Raw genomic sequence first — 20,699 nt, forward strand, 5'->3', positions numbered from 1 at the left:
TAGCCAAATTCTTGTTTGTGGGCTGTATATATAAGACTGTATATTGACTTGAAAAAGTTGCTGATTTTAGAGTACTGGCACCTTTTTCATTCCAATTCAAGCACTGCTTTAAACTCATCAGTAAACTAAGTGTTACTCTTGTCTCGGATTGAGCTCACTTACCTGCTGTGTAAAATACTTTGATTTATCACCTCACAGTGAGACAGGATTTAGTTTAACTGTAACCGATCTGTACTCACTGAACATTACCTTATCTGTATCTGCTATTTCACTATACGGAAGAGAGGAGATCTAAAAGGCATCAGTAAGTGGTAGAGTCGGTAAGATCCAGACTTTTTCAACATGGGTTAGGCCTATCAGGGTGTTATGGTCATTAACAGCATTTAGACATTTGGCCTCATGCTACATTTTTCTCCTTTATATTCTTCTATTTTCTGACAAAACAATGAGACAAGTCAACACCAAATGCAACAAACTATTTAGTCCATCCAAATATTTTTCGTATTTTGCTAAAAAATGATTTTGTATTGCCGGATGTCCCGTGTCGTGCTACTGATAATTATCTCCGACAAACCAGGGGTCTGCAGTTTTTTAACTCCACCTTTCAATATAAGCTCAGCTTGCTTTACACAGGTGGTGAGGTGGGACTAAAAAATACCAGGGTACCATCTTCGTTTCCACTCTCACCTGCGGTCATGACGGATGGGTCATGACTGACAGAACGAGATTGTGGTACAATCGGTCGCAATGGGTTTTCTCCAGGGAGCAGCTTCCAATCTCCCTGCAGGTTAAAGTGAGAAGTTCAGTCATCAGGGAGGGACCCGAAATAAAGCCACTGAAAGGAACCAGTTCAGGTGTTTCCAGCACCTACTGTAGTAAGAGGTCGGTGTTCCAGGCACGTCCAGCTGGGAGGAGGCCGAGGGGCAGTCCCAGGACCAGGTTGAGGGATTGTATCTCTACGCTGACCTGGGACCAGCTTGGAATCCCCCCCGCTGGTTGATGTGGCTAGGGAAATGGACGTTTTGGGCCCTCCCCAGCGATCTGAATCTGGATGAAAAGATGTACTATATTGCTGATGCTGATTTAGCCTTTGAAACTACCTGAGAATACTATGAAAGGTTACATTATGTTATACTTCAACCCTTAAATCGGCAAGTAATCTGTTTCAATGTTGTTACTGCCTGATACGAATGGATGGATGGATGGTACACTCACAAACCTTTCCTAATGGAAACCAAAAGGAGGGTTAGGAGTTGAGTAGAGCTGTTCCATGCATTGTAAATGTTGCTATAGTTTGCACATACGTGTGAGACTGTCCGTCTGCATGTGTGTGTTGGAAACCAGTTAACTAATCACTCTCATGTTGTGGAAAACATGTGCTGCCAAGAATTGAAGAGAGTTGGAGTAAGTGTGTGTTTGTGCCTGTCTGTATGTGTGTGATAGATGTATTGCCAGGCGAGTGTGTGTGTGTGTGTGTGTGTGTGTGTGTGTGTGTGTGTGTGTGTGTTCTTCATCCTGTTTATGTTAAGGTTCCTCTAAAAGCGTGGCATCGTAGCCAAACACCATCATTCAAACACTCTGAGTCTGACAGGCTGCTGAAGGCTGATATATTTTTTATATATTCATTCGTTTAGCATTTCATATTGACAAAAATACATATTCACATCTGGGACCTACTTTCTCTCTTTTTTCTGTCTCTTGCACTTTCTCAGAAATGTGTTGATAGTATTTGGATTGAATTTACGATGGACAGACATGTCTATAATACAGTGGCGAACCGTGTCTATCACAACTGGACCTTCTGTGGACACACACAAATGGAATGGCTAAAATCCCTGTGTTCCCTCCAGTGGGAGTTTTCTATCCCACACTAAACCAAAAAAAAGGACCAATTTGTGTTAGATTTTTGCCTATAAATAAACACTTAATAATAACATGAAAAGCTTGAATATATTACCATTTAATACAGTCTTTTTCAACAACTTTTAGCAACATAAAGCAATGAAAGAGGTATGCTGTGAAGGTCTGGGAGTTTCTTTACTGTCAGATGCTGTGATAAAATAAATTCAATATTTTCACAGCCTGTAAACGTTGGCAGAGACCGTACAGTATGACTCAGAGGCAAAATGAAAAATGTATTTCACTAGCTGGTAGTGTTGACTATGCTGGTGGTATTTTATCAGCTTGACTTGAATGGACAGTCTGTGTATACAACATCTACACCCAGAAGACACAACCTGCACTGTGCTGGCTGAGTTCTGTACAGAGCAGAGGTCTCTAGGTTCTAGTGTGAAAGCATGTTTTTTTTCTTGTCTTCTTACTTTTCCACCTTTGTAGTTGTCTGCCCTACCCTGATTCTTTCCTCCTGTGTGTCATTGTCTTCCCCGGTGTGGTACAGCTTCCCAAGTTTCTTGTATCTGGAAGATTCCTGGTGTCATCCTGGTTTTTCCCTCGTTTTGTTTTGTTACTTTTACTTTGTTAAACCATGCCTGGTTTATTAGTTTTGTGCTAGCTTTAAATTAGCAGCTTTAAATTAATAGAACGGCAACCTCAATTGGAATTGTTTTAAGTAAATTAAAGTCCTATCTGGCTTATCATTTGTAGTAGTATCACTGTTCATATTTGATTGTTTTTACATATTTTAATTATGTTCCTCATTTGTTAGTCATTTTCTGCCATACTTTGTAAAGCACTTTGGGCTGCGTCAAGCATGAAAGGTGCTATATAAATAAAGTTTATTATTATTTATTATTAATAAAGCTTGTTTTGGTTCTTTATACCTGCCTCTCCTTTTTTCTACTGCATTTGGGTCCTGAGTGTCTGACCCCTGTTACAGCATAATTGTTATGTGAAAAAAATAACATAACCGGATCCAATCATTACCATGTGACAAATACACAAACCATGATTCAGACTTTTGGGTGTAAAAATACTGTTCCAAGTGCATCAGTACAAGAGGGGGGGTTGTGGTATCTCCAGTCATGCAATGCTTTGAGTTATATGCTCACCATAATAACATGTGCAGAAAGCACAGTGCGAACATTCTGATGTTTAGCAGTTATCATGGTAACCATGGTCACCGTTTAGCTTGTTAACATGCAATCTTTAGAAAGGAACATGGCTATTGTAGTTTGAGGTTACATTGTGAAAAGTTTTAGTGTTTCGTCACATGTTGAGACTGCTATGCCTCGGAGCATCTTCCTGCAGGGAGCTAGTCCTGAGTATCCAGCCCCCGCCCTCTGTAAACTCATCATGCATCAATAAAGAGTGATTTCAAAAGCTGTCAAGAAAGCTGAGCACAGCAAATATGTCTTCAAGAAGTTGATCAAGTCTTTAAACTCCACCACTGCTGCTATTTCAGATAGCATTGACAGCCATTTACTGTCAGAGAATACACAAATGAATCATTCATGAAAATATTAGAGCATCTTTTTTTGGACCTCACAAACAAACGTGAAATTGTTCAGAAATTAGAGATATGTCTCTTTCGGCGAAGACCGTAAAGGACAGCATCATCCAAATGGAAACTCATGGAGGACATTAATTCAGCTCATGCATACTCAGTCACCAGTAATGTAGACAATATTGACCAGACAGCGCTGTTATTCAGATGATTGCTGTACGTAGCTGAGGAACAAAACAGAGGGGAAGAGGACCCACTGAAACAGATACAAGCCAAAAATCAATTCAAACTGGACTATTATTATTCCTTTCGAAGTATGCCTACACAGGCCAGTGTATTTATTTCTCCTCTTCATAAGAGTTTGATGTTTTCCTTTGTCATAACAATATACAAAAGCAATCAAATGTCAACAGTTTTCCTTATTGTCGTTCTAATATTTCTTAAACCAGCCATAGTTTTGTATGTATAGCTATATATAACCTTTATATTGTTATCAAATATGTTTTGCGGATTTATTGGCTTTTTTGAGAGTAAAGGCTGCTGAGCCCTGGGTAATACAAAGTTATGAGGATACATCACACGGGCACTATTAACTGTAACTATTAACTTCATGTTATCTTTCCCACAGTCCCTCACATTAGACCCACCATAACTCCTCAGATCAGAGTGCAGCCCAAAGAGCAGTCCTGTTCTCAGGGCCACACAACCTGGAACTCCACACTTGAACACCTCCTCATACTTGCTCAATTTAGTTGACAAAATGACGCACTGGTGTAATATAACCTGGATAAATGATATCAGAGTGAACCCCCCTCAGTGTGTCTCTGCTCCCACATGTCCTTTAAATCCCAGCGGAAGGGAATTAACCTGTTTACATTAATAACCGTTGCTTCCTGCCCGCCCTCGTGCTTCTTGATGAATATTTCACACCCATACATGCCTTTGTTCTTCTAGCTGGATGGACGTGCACATGGGGAAATGCTTCAGCCTCAAAATGTCAGTCGCCGCTCCTTCTTCACCAGCTGCTGCTTAGTAACACACAACCATGCGTCTGTATTTTTATCCTCCTCCCCTATTGTCTTCTCCTGTCTCCTCTTTTTCTTTTAAATGTGTTATTCTGTGCCAGGGAGACTGGTTCTCTTTGTCTTTACACTGCGGCGTGTATTTCTGTTCTGTCTTTCTGTTCGGCTCATTGTGTTGTCTGTTTCTGTTCCATTTTCCGACCGTGTCAAGATTTGCCTCCCTTGACTATTTCTCCTCTCCAACCATGTTTTGGAAAGCAGTGTGTTGTCAATTCAAAGTCATGCCAATTGATGGCAAATTCACCATGTTCCCCATGGCTTAGATAATGTTCAGCAATCAGACAACCAATCATTGTTGAAGCTGCACATATGGACTGAACCATGGATTTGCAAAGTCATTACCATAGTCATTACACACCAAAGAGGCTTCTCAATACTCAAATTTCCCCTCCTCGACTGCTCGACTCCTCGGTCCTCCGGTAGTGACCCGGAAATGAATTTCAGCACGCCATTTTGAAGAACGTCTAATTTCTCTAAATGCACACCGAGGACCGAGCATCGAGCGTCAAGGAGGCTCTCTGGAGGAGCTATAACCGAGGATACACTGATGGTTCCTCCACGGCTCCTCCACGGATGCATTTCCGGGAACGGTGGAGGCGTGACGCACGGCCGGACTTATCTCAGCCAATGACAGCTCTGCATGCATCCCCTGGATATATTTTAGAAACTGCTTTCATCGCGTCCGCGATGTTTCCAGAGAGAACAGCAGTGTGTATAATATATATCACTCAGTATAACAGGCCTACTCTCTTTATTTGCTTTAGTTTAGTAGATATCTACAAACAAAGAGTCGATATTTTTCTAAGACCATTGCTTCACATAATAAAATACACAACGGCTTATGCTTTAGGAGCTGTAGGTGTGTGTGGTACAGTGTGTAGGTGTGTGTTGTACAGTGTGTAGGTGTGTGTTGTACAGTGTGTAGGTGTGTGTTGTACAGTGCGTAAATGCGGCGGACAGACGGGTCTCAGTTGGTTTGGTGTCCTCTGCTTACTTTTAATAGGCCTACTTGTAAATACAATTTTTGGCCCGTAATTTCAATTCCCCATTTCAGCGACCAGAGAGAGGGGGGGATATATCCAGTCTCTGATTGTGTTACGTTATTATGAGAGTGCTCTCATACTTTAAATTGTATATATTTATATAAATATATTTGTGTGTGTGTGTCCGCATCTGTAGCCTGTTATTGTCTCATTATACCGCACTCTCAATGAATTCAAAGTAAATATGTGGGGGAACAATATTCAGCTGATCCAACAGAGATACAGCGCTATGACAAAACACTCGACAGCTGATGCAGCTGTTGCCACGTAATAATGAACGGACGTCTCTTTAAAATGACCGCTCAGAGGAGAGGAGTTCTCATTTCTTTAAACGTCTGCTGCTTCCCCTCCTCTCTCCTCGGTTCCCCTCCTCGGTCCTCCGCTCGCATCTCCTGTGGGCGGGTCTAAGTCTCGAGGAGGGGAACCGAGGAGGGGAGTCGAGGAGGGGAAATTTGAGTATTGAGAAGCCTCTCAAGACTGTAGAGCCTTATTTGTTCAGGTTTGATTTGTGTTACGATCTCAGGCACTTAGGATGTTGGACCCAATTGCAGACAGAGGTAAAGTATTGGTAAGATACTTTATTTTTCCAATAAAACACGACGAACAAAAAAAGGTCACTAACTAATGATGAGATAAGGAAAATCTCTCACGTAGTGAGGAACAAAACTATTCTTGAACACAAAAGAGCATCGACCTGACCATGACAAGACAAACTGACACTGAACACTGGGAGACAGGGGAATTTAAACACAGGGTAACTAGACACAGGTGGGCACAATCAGGGGCGGGGCTGAAACTGATGAGCACAGGAGACACACAAGGAGTGACAGGTGAAAACAATCAGGAAATTAGACACACCAGGGAAACTAACGACAGACATGAAAACACAGGGAAAAGAGACCAGACAATATACAGGGAGGAAAACATGACAAGGAAAACGGAAAAACACCCACACCTAGACATAGAAACGCGACATGACATAATAATCCTGACAATTTGCCACTGTAGCAATGAATGTGAATACCAGGGCCATGATAAATAAAGTAATATTTGGGTAGGGAAGAAATGTTTATGTGAGGAGTTCTCCATTAAAGGAAATCACAATTACATTTATTACATCACATTTCATTTCATTTCACAGCCCAGGGCATGGCAGAGGACCAGGAAGGGGTCTCGGGCGGACGGCCCGGGGGCAAGGCAGAGTTCAAAAAGGGGGTCTCGGGCGGACGGCCAGGGGGCAAGGCAGAGTTCGAGGAGGAGCGAAGACCACAGCTCTCAGGGGACCGGGCAGGAGCCGGTGTTGACCGGACAGGAACCGGAGCCGGTGGGACAGGTGTCGGCAAGATCCCCCACGCAAGAGGACAAGGAGTTGGCAGGACCCCCGGCGAGACAGGTGATGTCGAGGCCTCCAACGAAACAGGACATGGGGTTGGCAGGGCCCCCGGTAGGAGAGCAGTCGGCGGGACCTCCAATGGCACAGGACATAGGACTGGCAGGACCCCCGGCAGAAGAGTAGTCGGCGGGACCTCCAACGGGACAGGACACAGGGTTGGCAGGACCCCCGGCAGAAGAGTAGTCGGCGGGACCTCCAACGGCACATGACATAGGACTGGCAGGACCCCCGGCAGAAGAGTAGTCGGCGGGGCCTCCAACGGGACAGGACACAGGGTTGGCAGGACCCCCGGCAGGAGAGTAGTCGGCGGGGCCTCCAACAGCACAGGACATAGAGTTGGCAGGACCCCCAGCGGAACCTCCAACGACACTTGAGTAGGGACTTGAGAGGGAACTCGAGAGTTGACTTGAGTGGTGACTTGAGAGGAATCTCGAGTGGTGACTTGAGAGGAATCTCGAGTGGTGACTTGAGAGGGGACTCGAGAGATGACTCGAGAGGTGACTCGAGAGGGAACTCGAGAGGAGACTCGAGAGGAAACTCGAGAGGGGACTCGAGAGGAAACTTGAGAGGGGACTCGGGTAGGAACTTGAGAGGGGACTTGAGAGGGAACTTGTGTCGGTCGGTATGCCGACAGGACACGGGGAGCTGGCGTTGGCTGGAGAGCCAACAAGAGACAAGGTGCTGGAGTCGGCCGGTACGCCGACAGGACTCGGGGAGCTGGTGTTGGCTGGAGAGCCAATAGGAGACGAGGTGCTGGAGTTGGCCGGTACGCCGACAGGACACGGGGAGCTGGCGTCGGCTGGAGAGCCAGCAGGAGACGAGGTGTTGGAGTCGGCCGGTATGCCGACAGGACTCGGGGAGCTTGCGTCGGCCGATGAGTCAACAGGTGACGAGGAGCTGAAGTCGGGACCGTGACTGCTGGAGCCGGTACTTGAGCCGGAATCATGGCTGGAACTGGGGCCGGAACCATGGCTGCTGGGCCCGGTACTTGAGCCGGAACCATGGCTGTATGGGCCATCTCTGGTGCAGGGACCATGGCTGCATGGGCCGATTCTGGAGCCGGAAACATGGCTGTAAGATCCAGTTCTGGAGCTGGAAACATGGCTGTAAGATCCAGTTCTGGAGCCTGGATCATGGCTGTGTGGGCCGGTCTTGGAGCCGGAAACATGGCTGTAAGGTCCGGTTCTGGAGCAGGGACCATGGCTGCTGGGCAAGGAACCGGAACACGGATCCATGGCTGTGTGGGATGGTACTGGAGCACGGTACCATGGCTATGTGGGATGGTACTGGAGCACGGAACCATGGCTGCTGGGGCCGGAACCATGGCCGCTGGGGCCAGAACTGGGACCGGAATCATGGCTCTTGGGGCTCGGGCTGCTAGCCTGGACTTGTGACTCCTTCTCTTAGAAGCCGCCTGAAGGCTCCGTGGACCTCCAAAAGCCAGACGAGTTCCAGAAAACGACTCCTGGACAGGAGCAGGAACTGGGGCAGAAGCATGGGTTGACCCCAGATGGAACACACCAAGACGTCTGCAGTCAGCAGGCTGGAAATCACACATCCAGAGGAAGTTCAACATCCATCCAGGTACGAATTTCACCAAGTCTGGTTTCTCCATAGCCAACCGGTGCGCCTCTACCAGAGCGGCCTTCCTCTGCAGAACACTGGACACTCCCTTCCACCAATCATAGCAGCATGCCAAATAAAAGGAAAAATGTTTTAGTTCCACCTCAAAAGGATCATCTGCTGGGTCCATTTCTGGTCAGTTCATTCTGTTACGATCTCAGGCACTTAGGATGTTGGACCCAATTGCAGACAGGGAGACAGAGGTAAAGTATTGGTAAGATTTTTATTTTTCCAATAAAACACGATGAACAAAAAAAGGTCACTAACTAATCTCAGGATGAGATGACAAAAAATGAGACCAAAAGGAAAATCGCTCACGTAGTGAAGAACAAAACTATTCTTGAACACAAAAGAGCATAGACCTGACCATGGCAAGAGACAAGACAAACTGACACTGAACACTGGGAGACAGGGGAATTTAAACACAGGGTAACTAGACACAGGTGGGAACAATCAGGGGCGGGGCTGACACTGATGAGCACAGGAGACACACAAGGAGTGACAGGTGAAAACAATCAGGAAATTAGACACACCAGGGAAACTAACGACATACATGAAAACACAGGGAAAAGAGACCAGACAATATACAGGGAGGAAAACATGACAAGCAAAACGGAAAAACACCCACACCTAGACATAGAAACGTGACATGACATAATAATCCTGACAATTTGCCACTGTAACAATGAATGTGAATACCAGGGCCATGATAAATAAAGTAATATTTGGGTAGGGAAGAAATATTTAGGTGAGGAGTTCTCCATTAAAGGAAATTACAATTACATTTATTACATCACATTTCATTTCATTTAGCTGATGTTTTTAACCTCAGAACAACAAGTACATTAGCTTTCAATTAGCAACATTTTTTAAGTGCTACTTACATTTGGAAGGGATGATCACTTCACAGAACGGTAGGCTGGCAATAATGTCTTTAAGCGTATTTAGAACAGTACGGTTTTGCTCCAATTACTTGTTTTTCCTAAATGTCCCAAAAGGTCACACTGAGCTTGGGAAAAGGGCTTCTGCTGCTCCATTTGCTTGGAATCAGCTGGGTTATGATCTGAAACTCTGATCTCTTAACAGATTCAAGTATTTCTAAAGCAATCGACTCTGTAGATGCTTTGGATGATAACATTTCTGATTGTGACTATGATAAGTTCTCTCCTTAAATTTCAATTTGTTGTAGGTAACTGTGCTGCTGCCTATATTGACCAGGAATCTCTTGAATGAGACTTATCCTGGTTAAATCTTATATTTACTAGGGCTGTCAAGTTAATGCGTTAATAACGCGTTAACGCAAAAAAAAATTAACGCCACTAATTATTTTAACGCGATTAACGCATGTGTATTTGTTGTCCTCGGCCGCCCCGTAGTTTCAGAGCGCATCGAGTTTAAAATACCATCTACAAGCTGATGCTGACAGCCCCGCTCCTGCCGCCCGCTTGTGGCAGACCACACTTCCACGCTCACCGGCAGGCACCGACTGGCTGTTGGGAGGACCGGGAGGGTGTGTGTATGTGTGGCCCGAGCGAGCGAGAGAGAGACCTAGTGATGGCGAGATGAAGCCTTATGAAGCTTTGAAGCTTTCCAGCCAATTGGTTCGTAAAAGGGTTCATCTCATGAGGCTTCATCATGGGCTTCATTTGAACACAAACCCCCTGTTGGTCAAAGTGTGTAAAACAGGCAGATTGGACATCTCAACAGTGTGCTCTATCTCATACCGAGTTCCCAATGAGTAAAGCCTTAGAATAACTCTAAACAACGAACATAAAATCATATTTTCATGTTAACAATATTGTTTTTATTCCAGTTGAATGATTGTGATTGAAAAGCCTAAGGAGGCTGGTAAACATTACAAATAGGGATTTGTATTCCTTAATAATATTCATAAACGTAACCATGTTGTAGCCTGAGAAAGGCTAAACCATATCAAAGAATACATTTATTAACTACATTATCTCATTTAGCTGTAGCTTTTATAAACAACAAAAAAGACGTATTGACGAGTCGTTGAACCAGAGACCCTGCGATCGTGAGTCAACTGCTTTCCAGCTGAGCCACAGCACACACGCTGAATCTCCCTGAAAATACTGTAACATATTTATTCCTGTATTTATTCATTCATGGTTTTTTTCCTACATTTATTTATGCTTGTATTTATTTATACTTATGACATGTTCCGACCTCTATATAGGTGAGGGTCTGAGCTCTCTTGATTCCATCGTGTCACCGGGCCCGGGTACAGGAGGGGTAATATGGTTCTTATTATACATCCATTGGTATTATGAGCGTTGTGGTTCAACGGTTCAACCGATCTGAATCGCTTCCTGAAGCAGTCACGTGGTATCGACAGGCAGCGAGGCTTCGTTTGTCATCGATGACGTCACGGAGCGTCCACACAGCAGCGTGCGTTGACGCTTGGAGGTGGGCGTATCTGAAGCTTGGGGATTTTTTGCGAGCAACACGACCAACAACCAATCACATGAATCTCCCGCCCCCGACATACAAAGCAATAGCAATGTTAAAATGAAGTAAACTGGATATAAAATCCCCAAACAGGCGAAAACCTACCAGTTTCACCCACTGTCTCTGCCTCCTCCCTCCATGCCTCGCTCCTCCGGTTTGTATCCCGGTAGATGAACAGAGACTGATCATACAGCACCGGGTGATTCACTACCGCTACAATGAATTTTCCCTCAATTTTTTTGAATATGAGGAAATGACCTGCGTAGTCTCTCCCAGCATACACGCGGTTTGATTGGCTAGCGATTGTACTGGCAGATTTGAATAAACGGGATTTCATTGGCTGACGCCTCCGTCGAGGCGTCAAAAGTTGAACATTGCTCAACTTTTGACGCCAGACACACACGCTCCGAAGCCTCGGCGCAATACGTAACATCACTAGAGAGACCTTACGTGCATTGTTGTTGTTAGCATCTGGTGCTAGCTAGCTGCGCTAACGGATATGGAGCTGTTTAAATGAAAACAGAGGAGCGACATTTCGCCACATCTGCGCCGAGCACTTAACTTTATGCAGGAAGCCAGACAGTGGGACATTGTACGAAAAGTCAGCACACTCAGCACGGATATTGCGCAACATGATTGCAGCGTCCAGTCAGCTCCCGTTCGAGCATATGCCTTGAGTTGCACATATCTCCAATGATCCATCACACACACACACACACACACACACACACACACACACACACACACACACACACACACACACACACACACACACACACACACACACACACACACACACACCACACACACACACACACACACACACACACACAACACACACACACACACACACACACACAGGTTGAATTGAGGCGAATATTTGTAATGTTCAGAGGTTGTTGTGTTTAATATTCATGAGAATATTTGTCATTGTTCAAATGATAATAAACATTAGCATAAAGCATATTTGTCCACTCATATGTTGATAAGAGTATTACAAACTTGAAAAATATTCCTCTAAGGTACATTTAGAACAGATAAAAAATGTGCGATTAATCGCGATTAACTATGGACAATCATGCGATTAATCTCGATTACATATTTTAATCGACTGACAGCCCTAATATTTACCAGTTAATGGATGTCAAAATGGCGGTGCATGTATATGCTGCAGCTTTTGGACTCGCCAGTTTCGGCAAATTAGTTATTATTTGCAAACTTATCTTTAGTCTGTTCGTCCAGAACATATGTACTAACCCACTGTACAGCAGACAAGACCTTCTGGACATTGGGTTACATGTCGGATCACTGGATATCCCTATCGACGCTCCCGACGACATCGTCAGGCTGGCAACGGGTTCACTGGGTTTGTTTACATTGCCCTCCCCAGACAAGGAGGCTCCGTAGACGACGAAGAGATCGCAGGCAAAAGCGAGGCTGTATAGGAGGCGCTCGAGAGAAGCTAACCCAGGCTCCACACCGCGCCCCTCTCCCCAGCCTTCTCCTTGCTAATGTGCAATCTCTGGTGCACAAAATGGACGATCTACGATTGTGGATTATAAACAACAAACGGATTATGGACATAAACATTCTGATCTTCACAGAGACATGGCTGCATGAGGGCGTTCTTGACAGCGCGATCGCGTTACAAGGCCTTCACTGCACCCGTTCGGACAGAACAGCTGACTGTGGTAAGATGCGCAGATGAGGACTGCAATGTCAACAACTCCTGGTGTACAGACAACAGCACCATTGCCAGGCACTGTTCTGCCGACCTAGAATTTCTCATGGTTAAAAGCAGAGCCTTCTATCTGCCCAGAGAATTCACATCCATCATCACAATTGCAGCCTATATCACCGGATGCTAATGCTACGCTAGCTATGAAGGAACTGCATATAGCCATTAGCAGACATTACACCCGGAGTATGTCTTAATCATTGCTGGAGATTTCAATCACTCCAACCTAAAGACTGTTCTCCCCAATTCCACCAACATGTCTCCTGTCCCACAAGAGGAGATAAGACCCTAGACCAGTGTTTCTCAAAGTGGGGGGCGTTCCCCCCTGGGGGGCGCAGAGGCATGACAGGTGGGGCGATAGAGACCAGCAGGAAAAATGGTTATGAATTTCTTTTAAATAAATAACTCATAATTTAGAAAATTATTGATTCAAAAATAATATGATACAGTACAGTACAAGTACGTCTGGGTCTCTGTGTTTCATTCAAGCCTGGCTCTGTGTGTGTGTGTGGAACGAGCCATTTTGTGCGCACCGGTACCGGAGATCGTTGTTGTTAGCTTCTGGTGCTAGCGAGCTACGCTAACGGATATAAGGAGCTTTTTCCACAACAAGGTGGAGGAGAGACCTCTCCTGTCAGACTAAGAGGCTCAGTGAACTAAAGGACTGTTTAGATAGTTAACTTTAGTCTAAGTTATCTCAGTGGGTCTCAAACGGTTTGGTCACGATTAATTTAAACAATTATTTCCAAGGCACACATTTATATGATCATTAGTTATAAAAAAATAAGAGAATAAATGAAAAACAGGTATGAAATACAGGACTACGCATAGCTTCTTCCCTTCAGCAGTCTGACTGCTGTCAATGAACCCCACGCTGTCCCACACAGCACACTAGTGTTGTTGTGTGCTGTGTGTATTTATTCTTATGTATACATTTTACATCTATTTACCTTTTACTTTTATCATTTATTTTGTACAGACTGCTGATAGATGTGTATATAACTGACTGTTTACACTCTGGTTAGACCAGGCATGGGCAAACTAAGGCCCGCCGGCCATATACGGCCCGTTGGGCTTTTGAATCCGGCCCGCCGAATATTGGTACAAAATTGTACAAATTATAGTAAAGACCGCATTAATTTTGCCTTTTTCCTGCAATACCCAGCATTTCAGTTGATCCCACTAGATGGCGCACAATTTACCTTTGCTGTAATCTGGTCTATTCTCTCAACTGGCCCCACTCGGCAACCCGGCAAGATCCAAGAACCAAATACGTGACGCTTACATTGGAGGGGGTCGAGATTAACCTGAGCAATAACAGTTCATGGCGAGTACGGCGAATACAAGTTGTAACAAGCAAAGTGACTAGAACGTGACCACACACTTATAAAAAACACTTATATAACCAGGCTTAGTGTGATTCTGTTTATTTTACCTTACTTTAATAACCATCCGTTCACTGTTATTGACCATTGTGAAGAGGCAGACGTTTTCCTGTTGTTTTGTATTATAGCAGTTATCGGATGGAATCAATGGGCTACATGTGGCCATCACAAGTAAAATCATAACGAAAACTACGCCGGTAAAATATGCATGTAGAAAATGGCTTATGCCACAATATGATAGCAACAAGTATCAAGATAGAATGATTAGCTAACATCACCTGTAGAATGCCAGAGAAACTTTCATAACAGCGTTGTGATACACACAGCCACACAGCTTTCAGACTAAAACACATTCACTTATGGGGATGGGGGATATTTATCAGCTGCTTGTGTGACAGTCAGACAATGAAAACTTTACAGCGGCCGCTGCCGCGAGTTAATAGGAGAATAAACTCCGGTAGACGAGAAGCACTGCAGCGGGCAGTAATGCAGCTGAAACACATTAATAAACAATGCACCACGGCACTCTGGAGAAAGGTATAAGGTTGCAGAAGTAGTTATTTAATGTAATCTGGCTTCGTATAATTAAAAACTACCCGACGCAGTCCTCTATCGATGTTGTTGTGAGCGGTGTTGCGGAGAAAATCAGCGACGTAAAACGCTGTGTGGGTCATAAGAAGGCACGTAAACGGTTACGTCATGACGCAAACGATTACGCAATGACGCAATAATTCACCTTTGAACCTGCATCTGTAACAATGAGTGGACCAAAGAAAAGAAAAGTCAACATTGAGTGCCGAGTGTATAATGAGGAGTGGACAGCTAAATATTTTTTTACCGATCTGCTACTGGCCCGGCCCGTCTGTCAAATTTAAAACTCATAGTGGCCCCCGAGCCAAAAAGGTTTGCCCACCCCTGGGTTAGACTCTCTTAATTTTGTTACACTCTGCTTGCATTATGTAATGACAATAAAGTAATCTAATCTAATTCATGGTTAAATGAAATAATAAATAAAGAATTTGGGCAGCCACTGACAGCCAGTGAAGGGAGAGGAGGAGCAGTGTGGCCAGGACCTGTGTCACCTTTAGCCACCTGCTAACTCATCTACACATCCAGACTTTCTGTGTTATTTATGGCAGTTAAGTCAATTTAGACTACATTTTTCTAATATTGTGGATGAAAGGATATTTGGACAGTCAGAGATCCAGGCTTCTAAGGACAGATGTCTACTTAATGTCCACCCTTCAGAGCCACTGCCATACACCATGGTTATGAACTTGTTTGCCAAAAAAAGTGTTTCCTCTGGACTTTGGCGAGCAAATATTTAATTGCTGTCTCTAGTCTAGAACAAGACTAAGGAGGCAACAGACATACAATATGCTACGCACAAAATTATTTATTATTCCGCCGGGCTAGTTTTCACCTCTTCTTCTCCCACATTCCACATCGCAGAAACTCCGTTCAAACATCAAAACATTCAGCTCGGTCGGGAATCGAGTGCTATTACTTTTTTCATTCATAACTTTCATAATTTCAGAGATACATCCCATAATTCATCAAATGTTTAACATGGAAGTCAATGGAGAAACTCTTCAGACTTGAACAATCTTCATGCGACTTCAACTGCTAACTGCTCCTTCATACTTTCACTCAGAAACCTCATTCGAACTTTAAATGTTACACATCTTTCTGACATTATTCGTGTAACACAACTTTTAAATCTGATTCGTACTTTTAGAGATATTAAACATTGTTCAGACCTTGGTAAAGAGGTTTTCTTCAGATTTTAGAGTGCGTGATGTCACAGCTAAGTGGAGGACAGATTTAATTTTGCCTTCATATTTTCTTTTAAACCTGCCATAATTCCCAAACCCTACATTCCTGAGACATAATTTTTCATCACAAACGTAGGAAAACATCTCGTAGCTTGAAAAATTAAAAATAATTAAGCAAAATAATTAAACAAAATGCCTCTTGAGGGCATGAAGTGACAAAAACATTCAACATGTCTCCATTAAACCCCATTGTAAGTTCAGCCTCATCGATCCCCACCACAGCAGTCGCACACCTTTAGTTAATCGGCCAAAAAGGCCACATTATCAACACTTCAGATGCTCAACTTCCTTGACATGCTTCACACTTTTCACCGATATCTGTTACGGTTCTTCAACAAAACGTTCACATGTAAGAGGTTTATCTCTCATTCAGAACAATGTCATAACTCCAACTGACATGCTCAGAGCAGCAGACTTCAGATAATGGTTAATGGTCTTCCCCTCAACAGCTCTACGTCAATTATGGGGTGTCATCATATGCCGTTTCCATGGAAACGCATCCCTCGCCATAAAAGACGATGTCGCTGTACATTAACTCCTATGAAAATGTTCAAAAAGTGCTGAAACTTCACATGTGTGCTAACAGTCCAGCCGTGAAGACATCTACGGGACAGTTTTGAGATTTCTTCAAATGTCTTTGCCATGGCAACACAATGCTCGCCATGAAACACAGTTTTCTCATAACTTCAGTGAAAATGCTCCAAACGGCCCAAAACTTCACAGGTTTGGTAACGATGCAGCCATCAATGCATCTAAGCGTAATATGGGATGTCATCACATGCCGTTGGCATGGCGACAGATCATTCGCCATCAAGTTAGTTCAAAAGTTTGCACTTCAAATATTCTGCTGCTTTTCCAAGCCTTTTTTACTTTCTTTTCTTCTCTCATCACACATTCAAGCCCCCAGTGTTCATGTATCATTTCAATCTGAATTCTTCACTTTCTTCTTACACATTACATTTCAGCATAGCAGTTTAGTGTCAGCTTTTCAGCATAAAGCATTCCCACTAGCAATTTCTTAAGGAATTGCATTCTCTAGTTGTATTATGTGCTTCTTCTGTGACATTTTGTACATGCTTTAATGTTCAAAAAGCTCTTTATTTTTCTCATACCGCCTGTCTACAATCTGTTTGAGCGGTAGCCAATAGAAGTGCATGTGTTACATAGTGATGTCCTTATGTAACACAAGTTAACAAAGGATTGCAAGGGAGGCGTTTCAGGCAGGGGGGGGGGGAGTTTGTGGGAGAGAAACTCCCTCGGAAGGGAACACAGGGATTTTAGCCTCTGCAGACCATTTACATGCAAAGATACCTATATAACACACTACAGGATAGGGAAAGGCCTTTTTAATGAAACCCAGAGCAAACACAGTCTGACTTTAACTTTATTAGGGTCTCTCAACTTCCCCTTCGTGGTAATTATCTCTCTCTCTCCGTCTTTAATTTTTTCGGTGAAAATTCCCGCTGAGGAAGGACTGCATGTTTGAAACGTTCTCCTTTGTCCCGTATACTTTGACAGTGACTTTAATTTTTCCTTCCCTGATTGGATGGCTGTGCTCCTCCTTTCCTGCCCTTCACCATTAACTGACCACTCAGCCTGACACTTGGCTATTACTCTGAATCATACTTGTCAGACACTTTACACCCCCCTCCCTCTCTTCCTTTTTCTCCTCCTTTCATCTCCAGCTCCACTCCAACTCCGACAAGGCTGATGGTTCTGTGCGCTACATCCTGTCGGGGGAGGGGGCTGGGTCCATCTTCATCATTGACGAGATAACGGGTGACATCCACGCAGCGAGGAGCCTGGACCGGGAGAGGAAGCCTCAGTATGTGCTCCATGCCAGGGCCGTGGAGCGGCAGACCAACCGCTCCCTGGAGGCGGAGTCAGAGTTCATCATCAAGGTCCAGGATGTCAACGACAACGCCCCCACGTTCCCTAAAGGACCCTTCAACGCAACTGTGCCTGAGAGGTCAGAAGTTGGTAAGCAGGGTTGGGAGGGTTACTTTAAAAATGTAATCCATTACAATTACTAATTACCTGTAAAAAATGTAATCAGTAACATAATCACAATATAAATGTAAAAGTTACTTTCCGTTACTTTTGGATTACCTCAATAACAAATGCAAAAGACAAAATAAATATCAACAAGATTCCAAATTCCAAATGAGCTTTTTTGGTGCACACATACAAGGACCTTGACTTTTTCCATTGCTCTCACTAGTGATGCGTAGATTGCAGTCATAACCGCAGGTTTAATTCACAGACCAGACGGGGTCATAAGATCATCAGAGTAGTATCGGAAGGATGGCGGATGGGTGAAATAATACATAATTAATTAGGAAAAGCAGTAAAACAATGGCTATCAAAGTCTCTTCGCATCAACACTGCGGGGTATGGAATGAAGTGTGTGTGTGTGTGTGTGTGTGTGTGTGTGTGTGTGTGTGTGTGTGTGTGTTGTCTCGAGTTAGTATAATTATATGAAAGTAATGTATCCTTATTACTTTTCTGTTACTTTTGAATCAACTATATTTTACTTCAGTGTATTAGGAAGTAACACAACGGAACAATGTGACCTTAGAGAAGGCAAGGCAAGGCAAGGCAACTCAAGTTTATTTATATAGCCCTTTTCAACACAAGGCGATTCAAAGTGCTTTACAAAAAATGAAAGACGTTAAGAAAATGGCATTTAAAATCAGTCATTAAAAAGAAAAGCTAATGAAATAAACATTAAAAGAAAAAATACATGGATAAAAGTTACAGTGCAGTCTAAGATATGAATAGTTCAATTAAACATTAAAATACAAAATACATGGATAAAAGTTACAGTGCAGTCTAAGATATGAATAGTTCAATTAAAAGCAGCGACAAAAAGAAAAGTCTTCAGCCTGGATTTAAAAGCAGTAAGATTTGCAGCGGACCTGCAGGTTTCTGGGAGTTTGTTCCAGATATTTGGAGCATAATAACTGAATGCTGCCTTACCTTGTTTAGTTCTGACTCTGGGGACAGAAAGTTGACCAGTCCCTGAAGACCTGAGAGATCTGGATGGTTCATAATTTAGCAGGTCAGAAATGTATTTTGGGCCTAAACCATTCAGTGCTTTGTAAACCAGCAGCAGTATTTTGAAATCTATTCTTTGACACACAGGAAGCCAGTGTAAAGACTTCAGAACAGGAGTGATGTGATCCACTTTCTTAGTGTTAGTGAGGACTCGAGCAGCGGCGTTCTGAATCAGCTGCAGCTTCCTAATTGATTTTTTAGTGAGACCTGTGAAGACACCATTGCAGTAGTCGAGTCTACTGAAGATAAAAGCATGGACAAGTTTTTCCAAATCCTGCTGTGACATTAGTCTTTTAATCCTAGATATATTCTTTAGGTGATAGTAGGCTGATTTAGTAACTGTTTTAATGTGACTGTTGAAACTCAGGTCAGAGTCCATGACTACACCTAGATTTCTGGCTTTATCTGTTGTTTTGAACATTGCAGACTGAAGCTCAGCGCTAACTTTTATACGTTCTGCCTTGGCTTAAAAAACCATTACCTCAGTTTTATCTTTGTTTAATTGGAGAAAGTTCTGACAAATCCAGTCATTGATTTGTTCAATGCACTTACTCAGTGTTTGAATTGGAGCATAGTCTCCTGGTGTTACGTAAATGTGTGTGTCATCTGCATAGCTATGGTAACTTATTTTGTTGTTTTTCATTATCTGAGCCAGTGGTAGCATGTAGATGTTAAAGAGAAGAGGCCCCAACATGGAGCCTTGAGGAACCCCACATGTCATATTTGTCAACTCAGATGTGTATTTACCTATAGAAACAAAGTTGTTTCTGTCCTTTAAGTAGGATTCAAATCAATTTAGAACTGTTTCCGAAAGTCCCACCCAGTTTTCCAGTCGGTCTAGTAATATGCTGTGGTCAACAGTGTCAAACGCAGCACTGAGATCTAATAATACTAACACTGAAGTTCTGCCACTGTCTGTGTTTAAGTGGATGTCATTAAAGACCTTTACAAGAGCAGTCTTAGTGCTGTGGTTTGGACGAAAGCCTGACTGGAACACATCGAAACAGTTATTTAAATGCAAGAAATTACTCAACTGTTGAAAAACAACTTTTTCAATGATTTTACCTAGAAATGGGAGGTTTGATATGGGCCTGTAATTGTTCATTACTGAAGCATCTAGATTATTCTTTTTTAAGAGCGGTTTAATGACTGCAGTTTTCAGGGCCTGTGGAAAAATACCTGAGTGAAGAGATTTGTTTACTATATGAAGTAGATCTGAGGCCATGCAAGGCAAAACATCTTTGAAAAATCCTGTTGGAATAATATCAAGGCAGCAGGAGGAGGATTTCAGAAGTTGTATAATGTCATCTATGTTTTTATCATTAATCTGATGGAATTGTGTCATGGTGTTTGAATTTATGTTAAGTGGACAGAGACAACACATTTGCTATTCCTGATGCAGAGGCACTGACTGCTTGTCTGATTTTGTCAGTGAAAAAGGAGGCAAAATCATTGCATTGGTGGATAGAAATTCAGAGGCTACTGACACGGGGGGGTTAGTTAGTCTGTCGACGGTAGCAAACAAGGCACGTGCGTTGTTTTTGTTTTTGGTAATGATGTCAGAGAAGAACGATTGTCGTGCGTTTTTCAATTCCAAATTATAAAGGCCAAGTCTCTCTTTATAGATTTCAAAGTGAACCTGGAGATTTGTTTTTCGCCACCTGCGACATT

The 20,699-nt window shown here is 43.3% G+C and overlaps 1 protein-coding gene across 1 annotated transcript in view; it reads left to right on the top strand.

The window, feature by feature from the left end:
• Positions 1-20,699, top strand: part of LOC117545531 (cadherin-18-like) — a 214,099-nt gene that overhangs the window by 105,014 nt on the left and 88,386 nt on the right. The window contains 1 exon segment of the mRNA XM_034215343.1: positions 17,657-17,951. Within this exon segment, the coding sequence (XP_034071234.1) occupies positions 17,657-17,951 (295 nt within the window).

This window comes from Gymnodraco acuticeps, unplaced genomic scaffold (assembly GCF_902827175.1).
Source record: "Gymnodraco acuticeps unplaced genomic scaffold, fGymAcu1.1, whole genome shotgun sequence".
In the NCBI taxonomy this organism is placed as follows: Eukaryota; Metazoa; Chordata; class Actinopteri; order Perciformes; family Bathydraconidae; genus Gymnodraco; species Gymnodraco acuticeps.